The sequence below is a fragment of the Myiozetetes cayanensis genome, unplaced genomic scaffold, assembly GCF_022539395.1.
Source record: "Myiozetetes cayanensis isolate MyiCay16 unplaced genomic scaffold, myiCay2020 scf23, whole genome shotgun sequence".
Classification (NCBI taxonomy): Eukaryota; Metazoa; Chordata; class Aves; order Passeriformes; family Tyrannidae; genus Myiozetetes; species Myiozetetes cayanensis.
The window spans coordinates 3,053,482-3,073,210 of NW_026087445.1; the positions used below are offsets into that span (position 1 = coordinate 3,053,482).

The following is a 19,729-nucleotide window of genomic DNA, read 5'->3' on the forward strand; positions in this document are numbered from 1 at the left end:
TGTACAAAGCCCCAAGAAACGTGCCCCATGACAAATGGGGGGAGGCAAAATTAGGAAGATGATGAAAATCTAAAGCCAATTTGTAGGCACCCTGAAATAACTTGATTTCTCTGGTGTTCTGGGAGCGCTTCTGTCCGAGACTTAACATTACTCATTTTCATTTGGAGAAGTTTCAGCATGCAACAAAAATATCTCAGGCTCAGTAATGAGGCAAGAAATCGTGCTTACGTCGCTGAGCAAGTAACATCACTCAACGTTCCTGTCCTTGTGGCAGATGAAAAATGATTGGAGAATAAATTAATCCTAATAAATGCAGGATTCTGATCAGGCATACAAAACCAGCGATGTGTCTGCAGGATGAGCAATTGATGAAGTCATTGCTTCAAAGGTGCCTTGTTGCAATTAGTCACCTGTAAAACATGCAGCAGAGGAGAAAATCCTGCTCCTTTTGTTAAGGAGCAGGGAAACGCTCCGTGCGTCCGAGTGATTTATGGGATACAGTGCAGCAAAATTAGAGTGTGCAGCAATTAGGGCCGTTCTCTCAGAGATGAAAGGCCAGGGGGAGATGAGTGAAAGGATGGACAGGATGCAGAAGGGCCAGGTGAAGGCAGAACGCCAACAATGCCACATTTCTGCGCTGTTGGTTTTTAACAGGGGCTATTTCCCCTTTGCACAAAGCGCTGGTGGGGGGGGGGTGGGAAATCAGGCTGCACATGTAAAAAGTGGTGCCACTGAAGATGAATCCAGTCATTAATCACCAGCATGAGTATCTGTAATTAGAGCTGCCGGGAGTCACAGGAGCAAGAGTCAAAGGCTCTAACAGGATTATGGACAGATCTGGATTGTTTTATGGCTATATGAGCAGATAAACGTGCTTGAGGAGGTCGTTGGATAAGCACAAGGGAGATGGTATTTCCCATCCCAACCCCAAGGCCTGGTTTCGGTGTCCATCACCCCCTGTGCCCACCACTGTACGTGCACAGAGGAGGGCAGGGGACACCCTGGGGGAGAGGACCCTCCCTGCAGCACCCAGGGTGCAGGATCAGCCCCCCAGCTGGGAGCTGAAGGCTGCTGGCTGACCCAGCCGTGCCGCAGTGGGGTCGGTCCCGGCGCAGCTCGGCATGTTCCCATGGATGCGCCAGCTGTTCGTGGCTGGAGGATCCAGGCAGATACCGAGCAGCCGACCCTCCTGCACAGCTGGAGCGAGCGAGAAAAGCCTGTCCAGCCACCCACCTCCTCCCAGCTTTCCAATGTTCCCCATCACAGGCCATCTCTCTGGCTCACACGCTCCCTTCTCCAGCCCCGTTCCCAAAGAGCTCTGGCAACATCTCTGCAGCCGCCCGCTCTGGGGTCAGGAGGGAGAAGGAAGGCTGGGAGCTGGGGCCAGGCAGAGTAGGGGCCAAAAGTCCTCCCAAAAGCATCCCTGGGAAGGGAACACGCAGCCTCTCTTGAGGTCTGAGGGCCCCAGCACCCAATTTTAAGCAGCTATTACTGCTTCTCTGAGCTCATCCTTGAGGACTGGAAAAGCTCTGGGAGATTTTAAAGAAAACTGCTCAGCTTAAATAAGGAGACAATGATCACACCTTTATCCCTGGAAATCAGGGTGCCACCATCCCACCATCCTGGAGGAATCCAACAGAGGAAGCTCCATCAGCTGCAGAACTGTTGGAGGACCCCTTGTAAAGCCAGGATGCTAAGGAGGAATAGTCCCTGCAGCCACTGCATATTGTCTCCAGAGGGTCTGGCACACCCCAGAGCACCCCGATGGGGTGAGCATCTCCCATCCATGAGAGTTGGGGCATCAGGATGAGGCAGACACAATGGTTCCTTTGATGTTGGGGGTACCAATTCCTCCTGTTCACTGTGTCCCAGCAGGACGGGGACTCCCACCTGTGTTTGACACTCTCCACCTACCACAGCAACCCCAAGGTCTTCCAAAGAAACTGGCGACAGAGATTTGAAAATAATCTGCAGCCAAGTGTGAACTTCAGAGGCTTGAGAGCAGCCAGCACAGTAAATGTTAACTGAACACGGATTCAGACCCCTTGCTCTTAACAGGCTCTTCTGGATTTAGAGTCCACATGCAATTTTTACCGCTGAATGCCTCAATTTCCCAGTCCACACAATGGAGTTGGTGAGATTTATTGATTTCCACAGATGACAGCACAGGATAAAGAAGAGCCAAGTATTATCAGTTATATTGTACAGGCTGTCCTCTCACAGCACAGCCAAGCTGCTGCTACCTGCCCTCCCGAGCATGCACACACCTGAGTGTGCCACAAAGGGGGTGATGGGGACAGTGGTACCGCAGCCACACCTCATTGTCTCCTGACTCCACTGTCACCCCAAGCAAGTGTGCAGGGCTGGCACCAGGGAAACAGGGAGCCAGCAAATTGACCCACTGGGTGCACTGATCTCTCTGGAGTTGAAATCCAGCTCCTCTCAGTGTGGGTAATTATCATACTGGGGAGGCCAGTCCCACAGACAGCCCAGCCAAGGATGGCAGAATGACTGTAGGAGCCTGGCTGCTCTTTAGGAAGGGCCATTGCCATGCTCTGAGCTCCAGTGAGGCATTTCCTATCCCAGCATCACCCTATTTCATCAGGGTGAGTCATCAGACCACCATGGAAAACCTCAGGATCTTGCTTCTGTAGTCGTGATCAGAAACATCCTTTATTAAATTAATGACCATCCCCTATCTGTCATCTCGCTGTTAATAAAAAGAAACGAGAGCTGGAAGGAGTGTTCAGACCAGTGCCTGGAGCCAGACTTGTATCAGCAGAACTCATGTCCAGAAGCACTGCAGAGCTGCTCCCAGACACAGCCCACAGGAATGGGAGGAGATTATTAACCCACACAGCAAACACAACTTTGTAGCACAAACTTGTTGGGACTCCCTTCTCCAGCACACTTCAAGGTGCTGCTTCAGAGCAGGATCCCCACGAGTACAGCTCCAAAACACTCATCTGGACACAGGGACAAGCTCATCTCACTGGCTCCAACTAGATCAACATGACATCCTTCCTCAAATACATCTCTCACACGGGGCAGATGGCAGACATGCACTCAAATGCTCACTGCTCTAAATGATCCCCTCTGGGATGCATCAGCCCCTTCCCCACAATTGGTACCACACAGGTGAGCAAGGAGGAAGATCTTACTAGGCCCAAACACCAACAATTCAGCATATGAAGGTTTTTCTATCCTGAGGATCCTGGAGACGTGACACCCATGTGAAAATAAGGATGTCCTCTCCTCTGAGAACAAGCCCCAGCAGCAGGTCAGCACCACTCACCTCTCCCTCCAGCAAAGGAGAGGTCACAGTTCTGTTCTCTGGAAAAGCGGGATTACAGGGGTGGCAAGAGTTCAGAGACAGTCACTCCCAGCAAAGACTAAGTCAACTTGATGCTGAGAGAAGACCGTTCCCTGACCCCACCACACAGGTCTGATCAGCAGGAACCCAGCAGGGGAATGCTGCAGAATATCCACCCTATCCCCCATAACCCAAACTAGCCAGAGCAGTATTTCCTATTATGTCTCCATAACCTAATCTGACCCCCTCTAGGGTCTGCAGATTAATATCTGGGAAAGCTCACAAGTCCAATCACCCAATTACAGGGAGGAAAGGTTTATCCTATCTAAACAGCACGAAATGTAACCTAGACCCAGCTGCCCCCTCGCTCCAAAGAGCCAGATCTCAATCCCTGGCAAGCTGAACAAACTGGGAAGGGGTCACAGGGGAGATGGGGAGGGTCTCTGTTGTATCATATGAAACTGCAGGAGGAGCAGCTATTTTAATTGGCAAATCCCCTGACTCCAGGTTTAATCCCTCTCCATTTTTACTGAACTCCCCTCACACCAGAGCAACACGGGGAATAGATGAGAGGCTCCACCTCGAGCCACTGCCCAACAAGAGGAGCCCCCATCAATTTGGTGAGCAGGGAATGGTGGTTCTCAGGACACACAGCGTACCCAGCTCAGCCTGGGAGATGCAGGGGTGGAGGGCTGGTACCACCATGTGCCACTGAACGTGGATGTGCCAGAGGAAGGGTGAGGGCTGGAGCAGATTTGATGCTGGCAGGGCAGAGCACACACCTGACAGGATCACAGCCCAGGATCATTGCAACATCCCCAGAGCACCTCCTGTGCCAGGGTTGAGAGGTTTTAACCACAGAATAGGCTGTCCCAAGGCAGTCTTTGTGCCTCCTTGGAACCCTTTTCTATCCCTGTTTCCTTCCAGAGAAGCATGCAGGGGCACTGTCTAACCTTTTGGATTCTATTTCAGCCACCTGACAAAGCTGAATTCACGGGAAACCTCAACAGCAGCCAGAGGACTGGAAAGCAGATTCCCCATCCCATTCAGGACATCACTGCAGGCCTTGGCTAGAATGAGAGGAACATGCAGAATCTCCAGGAAGATCCTACCCTGGCAGGGAATCCCAAGTCTGGGCGTCATTCAGAGCCCATCCAAAGGGAAGACCCACATAGTTTGCTCAGTGAGAATGCCCAAGTTTCCTCCCAGAGCAGGGTTGTGTTGCATCCACAGATGCCCCACAGCCTGTATTTTCCACATAGCTCAGGGCTGCACTGCCAAGCACCAGCTTTGCAAACACAGATTGAGCTTCCCTCCAAATTCCAGCCACAATTTATTGATTAGAAAAGCCTGTCTAGTCAATAAAGGCTCCTATGAAAAAGTTCCACTGCTCTGCACTCACATGCCGTGATCCATCTGGCTGTGTTAGCAGCCTTGGCTTTTGATGCTTTCTGACAAGATGGATTTGTGGCCTTGACTTTTCCAGATCAGGAGAAACTTAATCCTAGAGGATAAAATTACAGACCAGCAAAAAAAACTCCATGACTGGCCTCATTAACTGCCATGTAAAGAAGTTCAGAGCCTTCTTAGTTAGAAGGGAGCATCTACAGCTGTCCTTGGCCTTGAGGGAGAGGCAGCTCTGAGCAGACAGCACAAAGCCCTTGGCAAACACAGAGCTCCTGAAGTGCATGACACACTCGTGGCACCAGCCAGGCTGCTCCATCCTCTGCAGACAGCAGGGAAAGGGCAGACGGTCCCAGGTCTCCACCTATAAAGTGATTTGGGAGAAAGTGAAGATAATGCCCAGTTCTGGCCAAAAGGTGTCTGGGCAGATAAAAATAAAAAACCCTGGAACAACCCTATGGAAATGTGAATTAATGAAATATTTCAGCAACTGACTCAACCCTAATTGAGAGCTGAGAACCCTCCACCTCCCTTCTGCTTTCCAGGATACAAAAATGACACTGGTAGGTGGAAATAACTACAGCTGTCCCAGTGAGAGAGAAATCAGAGCTTCACAGTGAGGGTAATGGCCAAAATTAAGCACTTGCTTGGTGCTATTACACAACACATCCCAGGAAGCAGCTTCCAAAAACTTGACCTTCACTTCAAAGGCTTCTTTTTGAATCATCTTTCCTTTTGCTAACAAGTGGATTCAGCACTCAAGACGGGCACTGGGTGTTGAAAACATCTTTACCCATGTGCTGGTTGCAGAAGAGGCAGGGGCAATGTTCATGTATTTACCCAGTTATGACTGGACCTTAAGCTCCTTACTAAGGGCAGTGTCACCTCCTGCTGTGCTCCTTCACTCTGGTGCCCAGCCTGTTTGGCAGCCAAGACTATAAAGATGATTTTAAGGCACGTAATAGGAGTGCAACCTGGTTGTATGAAGACTGCACAGACTCCTTACTGACAGGCACAGTATTTGCTCTGGCAGGATAGTTCTCTCCTCCTCTTCCAGCCTACCCCTGGTTTTCACACAGCAGTAGCAGCACAGCTTGCACACACAAGAGGGTGTCTGGAAGTGATGGTTGCCATAGCTATATCCACACAGCCCTGGTCAGAACTGTGCTCCACACCACAGAGGGAAGATATAAATAAGATACTCCTGAGCCTCGATTCAGAGCACAACTTGCAAGTGTACAAACCACTCAGCCTTCTGGTTTGACCTCTTTCACTTTCTTTTATAGACATGATGCATATGCAAAGACTCCTCTGCAGAGCAGCTCTGCTCCAGAGAAGTCTGCAACGCTGGCATGGTGGTGTGCACAGGTTTTATATAACCATATTCTCCACTCCTGCACATCACTCTGCCCAGTCTGTTCTCCAGACACCCTCCCAGGTTACCTGCTGGCTCTCCTCCACACCACAGCCCTGTATATCGAGGGTCCCAGTACACCAGAGGACTCTGAGCAGGCTGCCAGACTCCACATTCTCCTGCTCTGAGGTCTCCAACAAGCTCACTCAGCAGGCTGTGTTTCTGTTCTCCTCCTTTCTTTGAGGATTACAAGCTGTTCTGGATGAGGGCTACCTCTTTCGGAATGTGACCACTGCAAAAAGAACCCAGAGCAGCCAGGATCCCTTGACGTCATAAACTTTAAGAGTCTCTGCTCAGACCTCACCTGCCCTGCTGGGACAGGGCATCTCATCACCAAGTGCTGTATAAAAGCAGGTGAGCTGTTTGTTGTATCGTTCATTCAGCCAATACCCCGCAACATCCCCAACTGCACTGACTCAGCTGTCAGCACACACTGAGCTGGAGAGTACCACAGAGAAAGGGAGGAAACCACAGTGTGAGAGCCCACAGAAGATGAAGGGCTGGGAGAGAGGGAGAGCCTCCCAGTCCTTCTGTGACCTGCACCAGCAGCACAGAGTCAGCAGTGCACTGTGGCAACGCTTCGTTCACACTTGCTGTCACGCTCTGTGTCTTGGTTTTGCCCCTTTGTCTGCAGAGAAAGGAGAGCCCGTTCCTACCTCAGAGAGTGCAAGGTCTGACTTATCACCAGCAAAGTGCTTTGAGATACCCTGATGGTTCCCCCCAGATGTGTCTTCAGAGACCCAGCAACAAACAGAGGGGCAGGAGGGGCATACAACTGCACTAGGAAAAGAACATCGATAAAGGGATCGAGGAGCTCCCAGAGCCACAAACCATCACAGCAGCAACACAGCCCCCTGCCCAGCCCATGGACCCCAGCCCATCACACAGCCAAAACCCAGCCCCTCATCTTCCCCCTGCCATCCCTACAAATGTGATACAAACACACTCAAAGTGCTTTGTTTTATTTCTAAACCTTGCATTTTGCTCCCTCACAGCAGCAGCCCCAACCTGCTGCAGGTCCCAGGCGGGTCCAACCTCCCAAGTGGGCCCCAGGTGGTATTAAACCAGGCACAGGTCTGTCTTTCACCACCCTAGGATTTCATCCTTCAGCTTTCAGACAAGGTCCCCCACCTCAGCTCCTCATCTCCCAACCCTAAAACAAGGGCAAGGATCCTTCTGTCCTCCTGCCCAGCATGAGCTGGATGGAGGATGCTGCACTCCCCATGCAAGACCAGTACAGCCAGAGGGGTTCAGCTGCTCCAGGGGACTTTTTAAGCCAGGGCCACCACAACTAGCAATGGTGATACCTGCTCTGGCACACAGCCTGGCTTAGAGAATGGAGACATAAAAAGCACTTTGCACCACAGTCATGTTATCCCCCCATCCCTCCCCCCACCACCCCCATTCCCTTTAGAGCTTCTTAACTTCAGAAACCTTCCTCCAGAGGAGTGCTGGAGTGACAGAAAACATTTTCCAAGCCTAATATCAGTTCCAGATGTTCACAGCCATTTCAGTTTGTACCTCACCCTGTAAAACACATTTCTTCCCTCTCCCTCTCTCAAGTGCAGCGCCTGCTTCGTCCATGACATCATGCGCTGGCGGGCTCGGCCGCGCACACACACACCCCCCCAACACCACGCTCTCGCCCTCTCCGAGAGCCCCATGTTCAAACAAAGAGCATCACTCGACTACAAAGCCGTCGCACACATGGAGTCATGAGTAATTTCCACAAGTTTTAATAAACAGCTCTGGGATGTGACTGCCCTGCGCGTCCTCCGCTGGCTCCCGAGCGCAGGGCCCGCTCGCTCCTCCCCGCGCGCTGGTGTTGAAAGCGCGGTTTGTTTCGCACACAAGTTCACCTCCTCTCGGCCTCAGATGGGCCAAGGGCTGTGTTTTTCTAAGCACCAGTAACAAGCCTCTTAAAAAAGCTCCTACAGCCAAGGGCAGCCGAGCCACGCAGGCTCCCGGCTCCCGGTGCCCCAGCCCACAGTGTCACCCGCTCGTGTGGAGCCCAGCAGGGAGCAGAGGGGGACACACGTTGGACCAACCTCAAAACTCCCTCCTGACTCTTCCCGTATTTTCTAGCTCCAGGGAAAGGCTACATCTTCCAGTTGCAGAGCAAGGGGGAGGCCAAGGAGTTTGGTGCGGGTGAGAGACTGGAGGCTTTTGTGGGGCAGGAGGAAGGCAGAAGGCAGGTGAGGCAGGAGCCAGGTACCATCTAGTTTGCCATGATTGGGACAGCTCTAGCCCCAGTCAGTGACAGGAATCCCAATAAGAAATGGCTACAAATGCAATAAAGCAAACAAAACCACTGTCCAAGCAAAAATAACTCACTTATTTAAACTCAAGAGATCCAAGAGATGAATGGCAGCAGCTTTGCTGGATGCCCCACCCCAGAGCTGCCACACTCTGCCAATACCTGTGAGGAACCTCCCAGAACAGAGAGCAACCTGCTCCTCCCTGCCAGCAGCTGAGAGACTGATGGGGAAGGATAATGTGCCCAGTATCCATCAAAAGCCATCCAAATTTCATATCCCACATGCCACCTCCCAGATATTCCCCCTCTGGGGCTGAGTTATTGTTTCTGTGAATGCTGCTTAGATGGGATGAATTGTGGTGCAGCAGGATGGGTGGATGATGGTGGCCAGGGGACAAACAGGGCAGGATTTTTGGTTGGGTGAAGCCTTTGAGAGCTGTAGCAGTCAGCACCTCTGCAAACCTACGCAAGGTATTTGCAGGGATCAAGTCATCTGGCATTAGAGGCCTGTAGGGTAAGAAAGGAATGAAGGCAGGAATGTTGTTTGGTTATAAACAACATAGAAAAAAAATGAGAGATTTAGGATTGGCTTTTCTCTTTAATTGTTAATAGGGTCATTCTGTCCCAAACAGTCCCCCAGAGCAGAGAGAGGGGAGGGCAACTCCCCACAATGAATTCAATTGCCTGTCAAACACATGGCAGTCATAAAAGCAAAATAATAATAATAATAATAATCTGTATTTCCTACCCTGGTTGCCAGGCAAAGATCCAGCCACTTCAAAGGAGAAACCCCTCATTTCCCTGGTCTGGCCTCACCTGACTGATGTGTGAGCAATCTGGAATTGCCATCCAAAACAAAGCCCCTCCTTTGGTGGCTTGTTTTCTTTCTCCATTACTGGAGGGTACCCCTTCTAGATAAAGAACAAGCCTTCTTCCATGCTGGGAAACAGAAAAAAAACCCAGGGGCTATGGCCACCCTGGGCAGCCCTGGAAGTGGATGCTGGAAAGGTGTAGGAAAAAGGCCCTGTATGAACCAGAAGCCAGAGCTCCTTCTCACAGAGGTCTCCACAAACAGCCGGGGCCCCCAGGATGTGGGGATCTGGCTCTCTACAGCAGAAATAAGCCAGCTCTTATGGCACACAATTTTTGGATATGGTGGCATCTATGCTTCAGAAGCAGAAGAGATGGGCCTGGGATGAACAGAGAGGGTGGAAGCTTCCCTGTGGCCGTGTACTGAGACAGCTCATGGCAGCTGAACACTTGGCTCAGAGGGTCTTCCATTAAGGAGGAGAAGAAAAACCCCCACCACAAGCTGAGAAAGCTGACCCCGACCTAAGGACTGCCCGTGTGCAATTCCTGATCTTTCTCTGAATCATCTTCCCAAGACTGCTTTCCCAACAGGGAAACACAGCCAAACATCTTGCCAGGATTCCCTGGGAGTCCCTGCAAGTCTGCAGGAGCACGGCGAGGCTCCCCGCCCCAAGACCAGCTGCCCCCGACAAGTCCCATGAGCTTCTTTAACAAACTACATCCAAAATCCTCGGGCAAAAAGCAGTAGGTTCTGCCTGGCTTTCCATGCAGCACTACCATCACTCAAGGTCTCAAGTCCTATTTTTTGAAATCCATCATTGACTCACCCAAATCCAGCCCCATCCTTCACAGCCCTACGCCTTGTCCAGCAGCTCCTGGAGCATGGCTTGAATTGCTGACAAAGCCTTTGCAAGGCACAGAGCGCTCAGTACAAGCCTGGGAACTAAATTCCAACCCAGGGAAGTTTCAGATTCCCCTGGAGAAGTTTTGTGCAGTTTAAATGATCTCCCTACATACTGCAGGCTTTCAGTTCCTTTGATAGGTGCGCAAGGCAACTGAAAGTGTCCTTTCAAAGGTGGGCATGCAATAAAATACTCACTGGAATAGCCCAGTAAAGCCCTTAAATTGTGGAGGGATGACCTTCCCCCTCCCCACATCCACAATCCTGCGGCATTTCAGACTGATCAGATCAAACAGCCGCTTCAGAAACTCCAACTCACAACTCTCCTGACCAAAAAGGACAAATTATTTCCTTCTGCCTTACTGCATTTTTGTATTTCCCCTTCCCCTTTAAATACCCCTGTCTGCAGAAGCCTCCAGAAACCCCTCCTGAATGGAGTGGTTTTGATACCTCATGTAACACCTTGGCTCTGTGCACTGTTCTCCACCAAAGCAGCAGCTCCCAGCCAGGCAGGGCACAGGAGGCATCACCTTTAACCCTCTGCTCCACGAGGAGTTTGCCCCCACACCCACCTGTGTAGAGGTCTGTGTCTGTGTACTCATCCACCTTCTTGTGCTGCAGGACATAGTCAGACACCTTTGTCCCGATGGCAGGCTGCACATCCAGCCACTCCAGACTGACCACGGTGCTGGAGGGCTCCACGTTGGGGGAGAGCCGCAGGCTGGGGCAGGAGACAGGAAAGAAACCAAATAAGACATCAGCTCTCTCTCTGGGGAGGAACCCACCCCTAAAAATAGCCCAGCCCCTGGCAGAGCTCACACTCATACACAGGTATGTGCACAAAGACCCCCCCCAGGGATAGAGGGCACAAGGGCAGGGCAGGCAGGTGAGCATTGGGTTAGTTGGGTTCAGCCTACTGCAGTGTGTGCCCTTGTCTCCCCCTGCTCCTGGAAAAGCCAAGCTCATGCAGCCACAACCATGCAACCCCAAATATCCCACCCAAAAGGGCCTTCATCATCTGGGAGAACTGCTGAACTTCAGCAGCCCACGGGGAACCAAGGATCAACACCCCAGGAGCAAAAGAGGAGGGGATCCAGCTTCTGGAAACCCAATGGGGCTGAGTCCATGGGAGGGGTGGGTCTGGTCCACATCGCCAGCCAGCAAAGGCGAGGCAGGGTGGAAGGAGGAGAAGGAAGGAGCAGGTGTGGTGTGAATTTACCCAGCTGCAAACAAGCAAACCTCTGCTGGGCGTCAATGAGAGCCAGAGCAGGGCAGCTGTGCAGGAGCTCCTGCCCGGAGCAGGAACAACGTGGGCTGGGATGAAGGCAGAGGAGCTTTGTGCTCCTGGCTGTGCTAGTGCAGAGGCATCCGCTCCCTTTGCACTGGGGTAAATGACAACACAAGTACAGGGATACAGGGAGTTTGGCTCCAAACATACAGCATGTTTGTTGGACTTGGGATGGGAAATGAATCCCCTCCGAGGATATTGGCTCACTAAGAAGGTGTTCTGCTCCTTGTGGCTTGCTGGAGCCAGTCTTCCTGCTTTCTCAGCTAATTTCCCATCAGTTTGCTCCTGATTTGCTCTTGCTCTGACAAGCCACAATGAATTGCACTGTAATTCCATTTCTTTCAGCATTTGAAATCCCATTCTACAAGGCCTGCTAATCAGGTGATGAAAATCTATAAGGAAACCTTCCAGGGCCACAGCCGGAGCCAGGATATCCTAAAGGCATCAGTCACACAGCGAGGGGGGCTGCACTGCGGCCCCCGGGCTCAAAGGTGTGCAAGGAGGTGCCCGTGGGCTGAGCCTGTGGGAAAGAGGCTGGTGCTGGGTCACAACCCCCGGGAAAGGGGCTGTTGCTGGGGGCTGTGGCCCAAAGGAGCTCGCACCGATACGTACACAGGCGGAGGGAGAGGGCTGCAGTTCGGGAGTCCGTTCTCATCGAAGGCGTTGAGGTCACACCTGCACCAGTCTTCGATAACATCGCCTTTCCCCGAGCACCAGTATGAGCTCATCAGGGCTCCCTTGAAGGCCTGACATGAGAACAAAAAGTGTGAACATGTGTGCTGAGGACTCAGCGAAATCCGGCCAGTGGCTCAGCCGCACGGGGCTGAGCATCACCGGGGGGGGGTGTGTGTGTGTGCAGAGCCCTGGGATCAGGAAATATGGGATGGTGAGGATGTGTGTCCTCTCCAGCTCTGTGATAGACTTGCTACATGGCCCTGGGCACACCCCTTCCCTGTGTTTTAACTCCTGTTCATCCCTGAGTGCTGCTTTTGGAGTGGGGATGGGGAGCGTCTGTCCAGTCCTATGGAGGGGATCTCCTGTGGTGGAAGAGCCTGAAGGAGCACAAATATAAGTTCCTTTGCGACAATGGACATCATACACAAGGTATCTGCACCCTGCTGCTGTACAATGAAACTCTTCCACTCTTCCACACATCCATCTGCCCAGCTGTTTCTGTTCCCCTAAAGTAATTCCTACATTCCCAACAACACAGACCACTTCCATCCTTCTCACAAGTTTGTTATTCATACAAATTGCCCTCCTACAAGCAAACTGCTGCTAAATTCACTTGCATAAGAAAGACTCTCAAGCAAAACAGCAGTATCTGGAACAAAAAAACCCCACAACTGTAAAATACTTGGAGGCTGTCCCCACCCTGAACAGGAGCCCCCTTGACTGCTGCTATTGATGCCAATGGATCCCTGGAACAACAGCTGTTCATTTGCTAGGGTCTGAATTCCCAAAGCCACCCAGGTCTCCCCTGTGCTCATCCCACAGCTTGGGGTGCTTGGTGTCAGTCCCCACACTGCAGGACAGGACATCCCTCACTCCACACCCTGCTGTAGCTCAGACATCATGGATTTAGGGTGGTTTCTCCCACTGCACTTTGCCTGTAATTAAACCTCCAGCCTGGAAGACAGGGTCTGTCTCTCCCTGCACACACACAGAGCCAACCCTGTGAAGCCACAACGCCCAGCTAGAATAATCAGAAACACCGAAACATCACCCACTAAAACAAAGCTCTGTAATGCTTTTGACCTTTCACGAGGCACGTTTTGGAGGTGAAACACCTTCACTGGTCCTCACCCACGCTGAGCAGCCCTGTTCCTCCCACAGAAAGCTGCCTGCGGAAGCCTGGCCCCGGCGATACCGCCCGTGCTGCCAGGGTACGCCTTCGAGATAAAGCTGTGCCCTTTGAGGAGGACAGGGACAGCTCACACTGCAGCATTTAGCAGAAAACTCTAGGAAAAGCGCCATCCCGGGGAGGTTTCTGAAAGGAGGAGGTATAAATAGAGCCTGACGTCAGGGCTCCCATTGTCCGGGGTTTTGTCGCTCTCCCCAAACACCCCCAACACCTTTAATGAGGTGCCTCAAGCCTCTCACGTCTTCAAAATTTTCTGCTTCCAGGCATTTACAAAATGGGACTGTTCCAGATGGAAAAAAATGGAGGAGGGAAAAAAAAAAAAGGAAATAAGAAAGGAAGGAAAAAACACATGAAAGAAAGAAAATGTGACGTTATTTTACCCTGTTCCTTAGATGTAATTGAAGCGCTGGGCTGGAAAGGGCATCCAAAGTAATTGGAGAGAGGGATGAAGAGAGGAGTTTATCTGACACGCGGATAAATGGATGCAGACACACGTCTGCAGGGAGCAGCGGGTCCGTGCAGGATAGGAACGGAAACCGATGTGTGTGGATGGATGGGGAAGCGTGTGCTCTCCCTGGGAAGCAAGATAAATACCCTGTGCTGAGGGTATGTGTGTGCGCAGACATGCGCTGTGGGCACAGGCAGATGCTGGGTGATCCCGGGAAGAGCTGCTCTGTCACACTGATGACTTTGCTGTCCCCCATCCCCAGCTCTGCCCACTCCCTCCCTGACCCCTAACCCAGCTTCTCCCTGCTCATCCCTGACCCAGGGAAGAAACCCCATCTGCCCCATCCACGCCCTTTAGCCAAATCCAGTAGTCAATTCCTTCTGTTTTTCTTTTTCCTGCAGTTAAGTGCGAGCTGGATGAGCAATCCCCTTTGCTTTGCCTGCCCAGCCTTGCATACATTTTAATTAGATCCTGCAGGTACCCAGCTGTCATCTGCCTTGTGTCACCCTTCACACAAACGAGGTTAGCGGATGGATGCGTCCTCCGGCCGCGCTCATTATGGCGAGCACACCTACGCACTCTAACCCGGTTACCGGCTCCTGCCTCCGTCCTGACTGATGGCAAGGCCAGGCTGGGGGAACCAGGGCTTGTCCCTGGCTTGTCCCTCTGTGCTGGGCACTGGTGAGGCCACACCCTGAGTCCTGTGTCCAGTTCTGGGCTGCTCACGGCAAGCAAGACATTGAGGGGCTGGAGTGTGTCCAGAGAAGGGAAGGGAGCTGGGGAAGGGTCTGGAGAGTCAGTTGAGAGGAGTGGCTGAGGGAGATGGGGGTGCTCAGCCTGGAGAAAAGGAGGCTCAAGGGGACCTTCTTGTTGTCTACAACTCCCTCAAAGGAGGTTGTAGCCAGGTGGGGGTCGGTCTCTTCTCCCAGGCAACAAGTGACAGGATTAGAGGAAATGGCCTCAAGCTGTGCCAGGGAAGGTGACAACCCCGTGAAAACCTCTCCTTCCAACAGTGTAGCCCAGGAGGTATGGAACCACTCACACAAACACAGAACAGCAGCTGCCACCCCCACCAGGAGCCCAGTGGCACAAGAAGACCAAGAGCAATGCACAAGGATACAGAGAGGGTGCCGAGATCCATCCCATGGGAAGCTGCAGTCAGAGATCAATCCCATCGGAGGGCTTCAGGTGCTCTCCTCCCTTCCAGGAGACAACACCTACAAGAATTCCATCTCCAACATGACCATTTCCATACTGGCTGCTTCATCATGGTGTTCACAACAAGTCACCAAGCTGTGAAAACCCAGCAAGGTCTGGAACCATGAAGGGCTTCCCAGGAGCAGCCTTGTCCAGCCTATCTGCTGGGAATGGCAGTGGCCCCCAACGTCCTGTCCTGTGCTTGCCAACCACTCCCTGGGACCCCAACACCCCTCTGTGCCCTAAGGCAATTTTATCTTTCATTTAAAAGTATCCAAATTGTATTGTTTCCCTGTGAGTCAGCCCATTTAGTTTACGTCCTTCAGTGCCAGAGGGGAAATTTATGAGATGAGAAACTGGCTCGAAACGTTTATTTTCTAGATGACGAGTCATGCCATTAGATATATAGCTTTATGAATCATAGGAACAGCATCTAATTTGCTCTTAAAGGTATAATAGGTCTGACTCCCCACACCCATGCACACACATACATTGGATTGATAGTTCCCCCCTAGGATGGCTAGTTCATTTGTTTTGACACAAGCAAGACTTACAGGACCATAAAGTCCCATCTTACCATAAGCTAAGCCTATTCATAAAAAAAATATTAGGGAAACGAACGATCAGCTAAGCACATTTATCCTACACTCGATTGCATATGGATCTCTCTCCTGTTGTTATTTGTGCTCAGGGGGAGGCCATTTGGCCCCATTTTATAGCTTAGACGCTCTGCAACAGAATAGGGAAGAACATTTCCTTTGTCCTCTGTTAAACCTGGCTGATGGAGGGAGAAGCATTAAGTTATTTCTGACCGTGGTTTTTCTGTTGACATCCCAGGAGAGGTAAGTTATAGGACATGAAGGAACAGATCAGCATTTGCAGGACTCAGAACGCACCACAGGGGCTGGTGTTCACAGATGGGATGCTGGAAAGGGCACATGTTGGGTGCTTATCCGTGAATATCTGGTCTTCTCCATGGCTGACAGGGACATGGAAATCTGGCTCATTGAATCTAAGTTTCTTTGTGGTTGCTGTGCACACGTCAGTTTCAGGAAGAATTAAAAAGGAAATAGAGGAGGATAAAAAACCAACCACAAGTAAGCACGTAGGTTGGACAGAGATGTACTGCAGATAGTGGAGATGATCTAGAAGATGGAAATTTGATTCATTTGGGGTTTTTCACTGGTTTCCCTGGCCTTTGTTTGCTTGTTTATTCTTCTCAATGTAGAATGAGAAGAGGAAGAGTGGAAGCAGGCTGGGTCATGACAGCAGACAGCCCCATGTCCAGGGACATGGCAGCCAACAGAGACATTCTCTCCCTTCCTGTTTGCAGGATGGAGATGATGCCTACACACCATCACCACCCTCCCCTGGGCACAGGCAGGGAACACTGGAGGAGGCAGTGGGCTGCCTGGCTTAGCAGCAAACCCAGTCAACCAATGATGCCACCCCATATAGTGCCTGACACCACAGAGCCACTGACCGGAGCTCCCAGACACTGCTGACTCCAAGCAGTCTGTGGACAGCAAAACCAACACTGGCTGTTCATCAAGGGAAAGAACAGGGGATTTAGGCTCAAGCAGGGATTTCACAGCCTCAACAGGATGCTACCATGATGGCAGGGTGGCTGGTGGAAAAAGCTTTCCATGCCCTTCCAGCAACGCTCAGTGCTGTTCACAGGAAATAAATGCTGCTCCTTAGTCTAGACATCTCTGGGAGGAGGAAGGCCAAGGATTTCCCAGGCCAGAGACTCTTTCCAGGATCATGCAGTTTGCATCCGAAAGTCTGCTCCAGGTTCACAGCAAAGGAGGATGAAGTTTCCCTACTGCTGTTGGCAGGTGATCTCATCCTGTGCTGCTCACACCCTCCCTGCCTCCGCTGCCTCTCCCCCGGGAGCAGGATCACCAGCACTTCATCCTGGGAAGGCACATCATCGGTCTGCTGGAAAGGTCAGGGTGCTGGAAGGGACCCAGGGTGGGCAGCATCCTGGTTTCTGTTATTTATGGGATCCGAGGGAGCAGCAGAGGACGCTGTAAAACCTGGCAGCGGGGGAAATAAAAGCCCTTACGCTGCAGCGAGCCCCGTCCCGGGGAGCCGGCTCCGCTTTCACACCTCGGCACAAAGCTCCCCATTATAGCCCGATGAAGGCGTTACAATGCGGCCATTCTTCCCCTGGAAACTCGAGCTGGATGTGGGCTGGAGCTGCAGCAGGATGCTCAAGGGATCGAGGAGGAGAATAAGAGCCAATTAGCAGGTATTAAAACAAAGCAACAACAAATAAAAACTCCCCGGACCGAAGGAAAAAAAAAATCGCCTCGACCACGCAAATGCTGTCCCCATTCTCCAGAGCTCCCTGTCAGCTTCGGTGGTGGAAAAAGAAATCCCTGGCACTGGCTCCCCACGCCTGCAGGGGCTGCTTTGGGGAAGCTGTGTGTTCACAGGGAGGATTGTTGTCCTCCAGCAGCTCTGCCACCGGGTGCTGTGCAGGGACCAAAGTGAGTCAACGGCCTTGGGGACATCTTTCACCCTGGACAAGGCCACCCTGCCAGCCTGGGGACACCAAAGAGGACAGCAGTGGCTGTGCTCTGCTCAGCAGGAGATGGCTCTTTGGGGCCACGGGGTGCTCACAGACAAGGGGTGGGAAGGAACAACAGGGGACTTTGCTCCAGCCTCAGTTGCCATCTGAGCTGGTGACCTCCTGGCACTGCTGGCACAAACACACTGTGATCCACGCACAGGCACGAAAGAAGCTCTCACTGAGAGCCTGAGAGCCCTGCCAGGGTCCCAGCCACACTCTGAGCTCCTGCCAAGGCCAGTGGGACCAGCAGCACAGGGACATGCCCCCCAGCAAGCCCCCACAGCAGGGGCTGGGCCGTGTGTGCTGCGAGGAGGTCGTGGCTGCAGCAAATGCTGAGATAACTCAATTTTTGAATTAAACCAAGGTCCTACGGGTCTTCTGAAAACCCAGGCTCCACATCCATTCATCTCCTTAAACACACACAGCAGGGGTTTGAGCCCATTTCCCACTAGGAGCGAGATTGATCTCTCCTGCCTCCCTTCCCCGTGCCCCCCTCACCACGCCACCCTCTAAGCACTTCTGCAGCTGGAGGAGCTGCTCCATGGGAGCAGCTTTGTGCTTGTTTCAGGGTTTCTTTTTTTGGGGGAGGGGGGAACAAAGAGGAGGGACCACACTTTTCAACATGCCTTCTCTTTTCTCCTCTCCACTGGCCACAGATGCCCTGTGGCTCCAGCCATGCACATGAGCATCCCTGTCAAAAGTGCTCTTGGGAGGGATGGGGAAACAGGGCATCCCTGCTCTTCCTAGGGCCTCTTGCCTTCCTGCAGCCCAGCAAAGGGTCAAGGAGGTTTGCAGAAACCTGGGATCTCACTTTCTCAGCCTGTGCCTTTGGGTGGACTCCAGGGCTGTGCTGGTCAGTAAGAAGGGTGTTGCCCACCCCATAGCATGGAGTGAGGGCAGGAGGAGCATTTGAAGGTGAAAGAGGAAGGTCATCACAGCCTGGGATTCTGCCTGGGGTGATGTGCAGCTCTCCTCTGTTTTGACTCCAGGGTGTTCACTAAAGGGAAAACACCCAGAGTCACCACATCTCTTTTCTCTCCCACCACATGCACTCAACAACATCCTGACATCGAGGTGTTGGGGGGCCATTTTGCCAGCAGAAAGCCCCACCACAGATAGAAACTCTTTGCTGTTGGGCCTGGTCAGCCACTGACACTGGTGGAGGTTTCTTCCACAGCCTTGCAGTGGAGAATCTCCTCCAGCTTCACCTGGACACAGCAATAGAGGGACCACTGTGGTGTCTGCACTGCTGCAGAGCACAAAGGAAGCAGAAGGGAGACATTGGCGTAGATCAAAACATGATGCAGGTTCCAGAGACATCCAGAGAGGTCCCTGGAAGGTGAAGCCAAGGTCACAGCTTCCCTGCATCTTCACACCTTTCAAACTTACAGTGTGAGCATTCAACACTGAGAAGCAATGGAGCTACAACAGCAATGGTGCTATAAGCTTACTTGGACCAGTTGAATGTCACCAGTGGACTGGAACCACTGCAGAGAAGAATCCAGCACTGCCTCTGCTCCAGCAAGCAGTCCTTGCTGTGAAACCTTCCACCCACAGACATATCATTTGTAACAACTATGAAAAAGACGTTCAACAAAACCTTTCAAAGGTGCTTGGACCTTCAAACACATCTCCTTGACCCTGGGAAACTCTTTGCCCAGCACTGCCACAGTCCCCAGCCAGGCTGAGGTTATCAGGGACCAGGCAAGTTCTCTGACCAACACATTAAACCACAGGGAGAAACAAAAGAAACTCCCAGTGGGGGCTCAAACTGTAGTTTTCATCGCATCCAAGAAGGAAAAGAGGGCCCAGGTACACTGCTCCTCCCCACTGCTGGGAGCAGGAGTGGTGCTGGAGCAGGGCTGGGAGGACAGATCACACACAGCTGAGAGTTTCCTTGAACTCACAGTACAAATGCCTCGGGACTAACGCTCCCTGGGCAGCAAAAAACCTCCCTGGAGTCCTTTAAATTTCAAGTCCTTGCTTCAAAGCAAGAAGAAAACAGCAATTCCCAATGACATGGAAATAAAGAGTTTTCCAACTTATTTCACGTGGGCAAAGTAATATATTTTCACCTAATCTCCCTCTTGGAAATGGTCAGTTTTAGCTGAAATCAAACATGCAGACAAAGAAAAATCACAAATCAGCCCAATGCAGACACCCAGTGTGGAAACTCAAATCCCAGCACTTAAGAGTCTGGCAAGGTCATCAGCAACCAAGAACACGGCCTTGGACAGGGTGGTAGCTGTAAATTT

At 51.8% G+C, this 19,729-nt stretch overlaps 1 protein-coding gene across 1 annotated transcript in view; it reads right to left on the reverse strand.

The window, feature by feature from the left end:
• The window catches only part of ASTN2 (astrotactin 2), a 314,924-nt gene that overhangs the window by 66,383 nt on the left and 228,812 nt on the right, over nucleotides 1-19,729 (reverse strand). The window contains exons 18-19 of the mRNA XM_050319770.1: nucleotides 12,000-12,133; nucleotides 10,672-10,820 (exon numbers count right to left, since the gene is read on the reverse strand). Coding sequence (XP_050175727.1) covers nucleotides 10,672-10,820; nucleotides 12,000-12,133 — 283 coding nt within the window. The remainder of the gene's footprint in view (nucleotides 1-10,671; nucleotides 10,821-11,999; nucleotides 12,134-19,729) is intronic.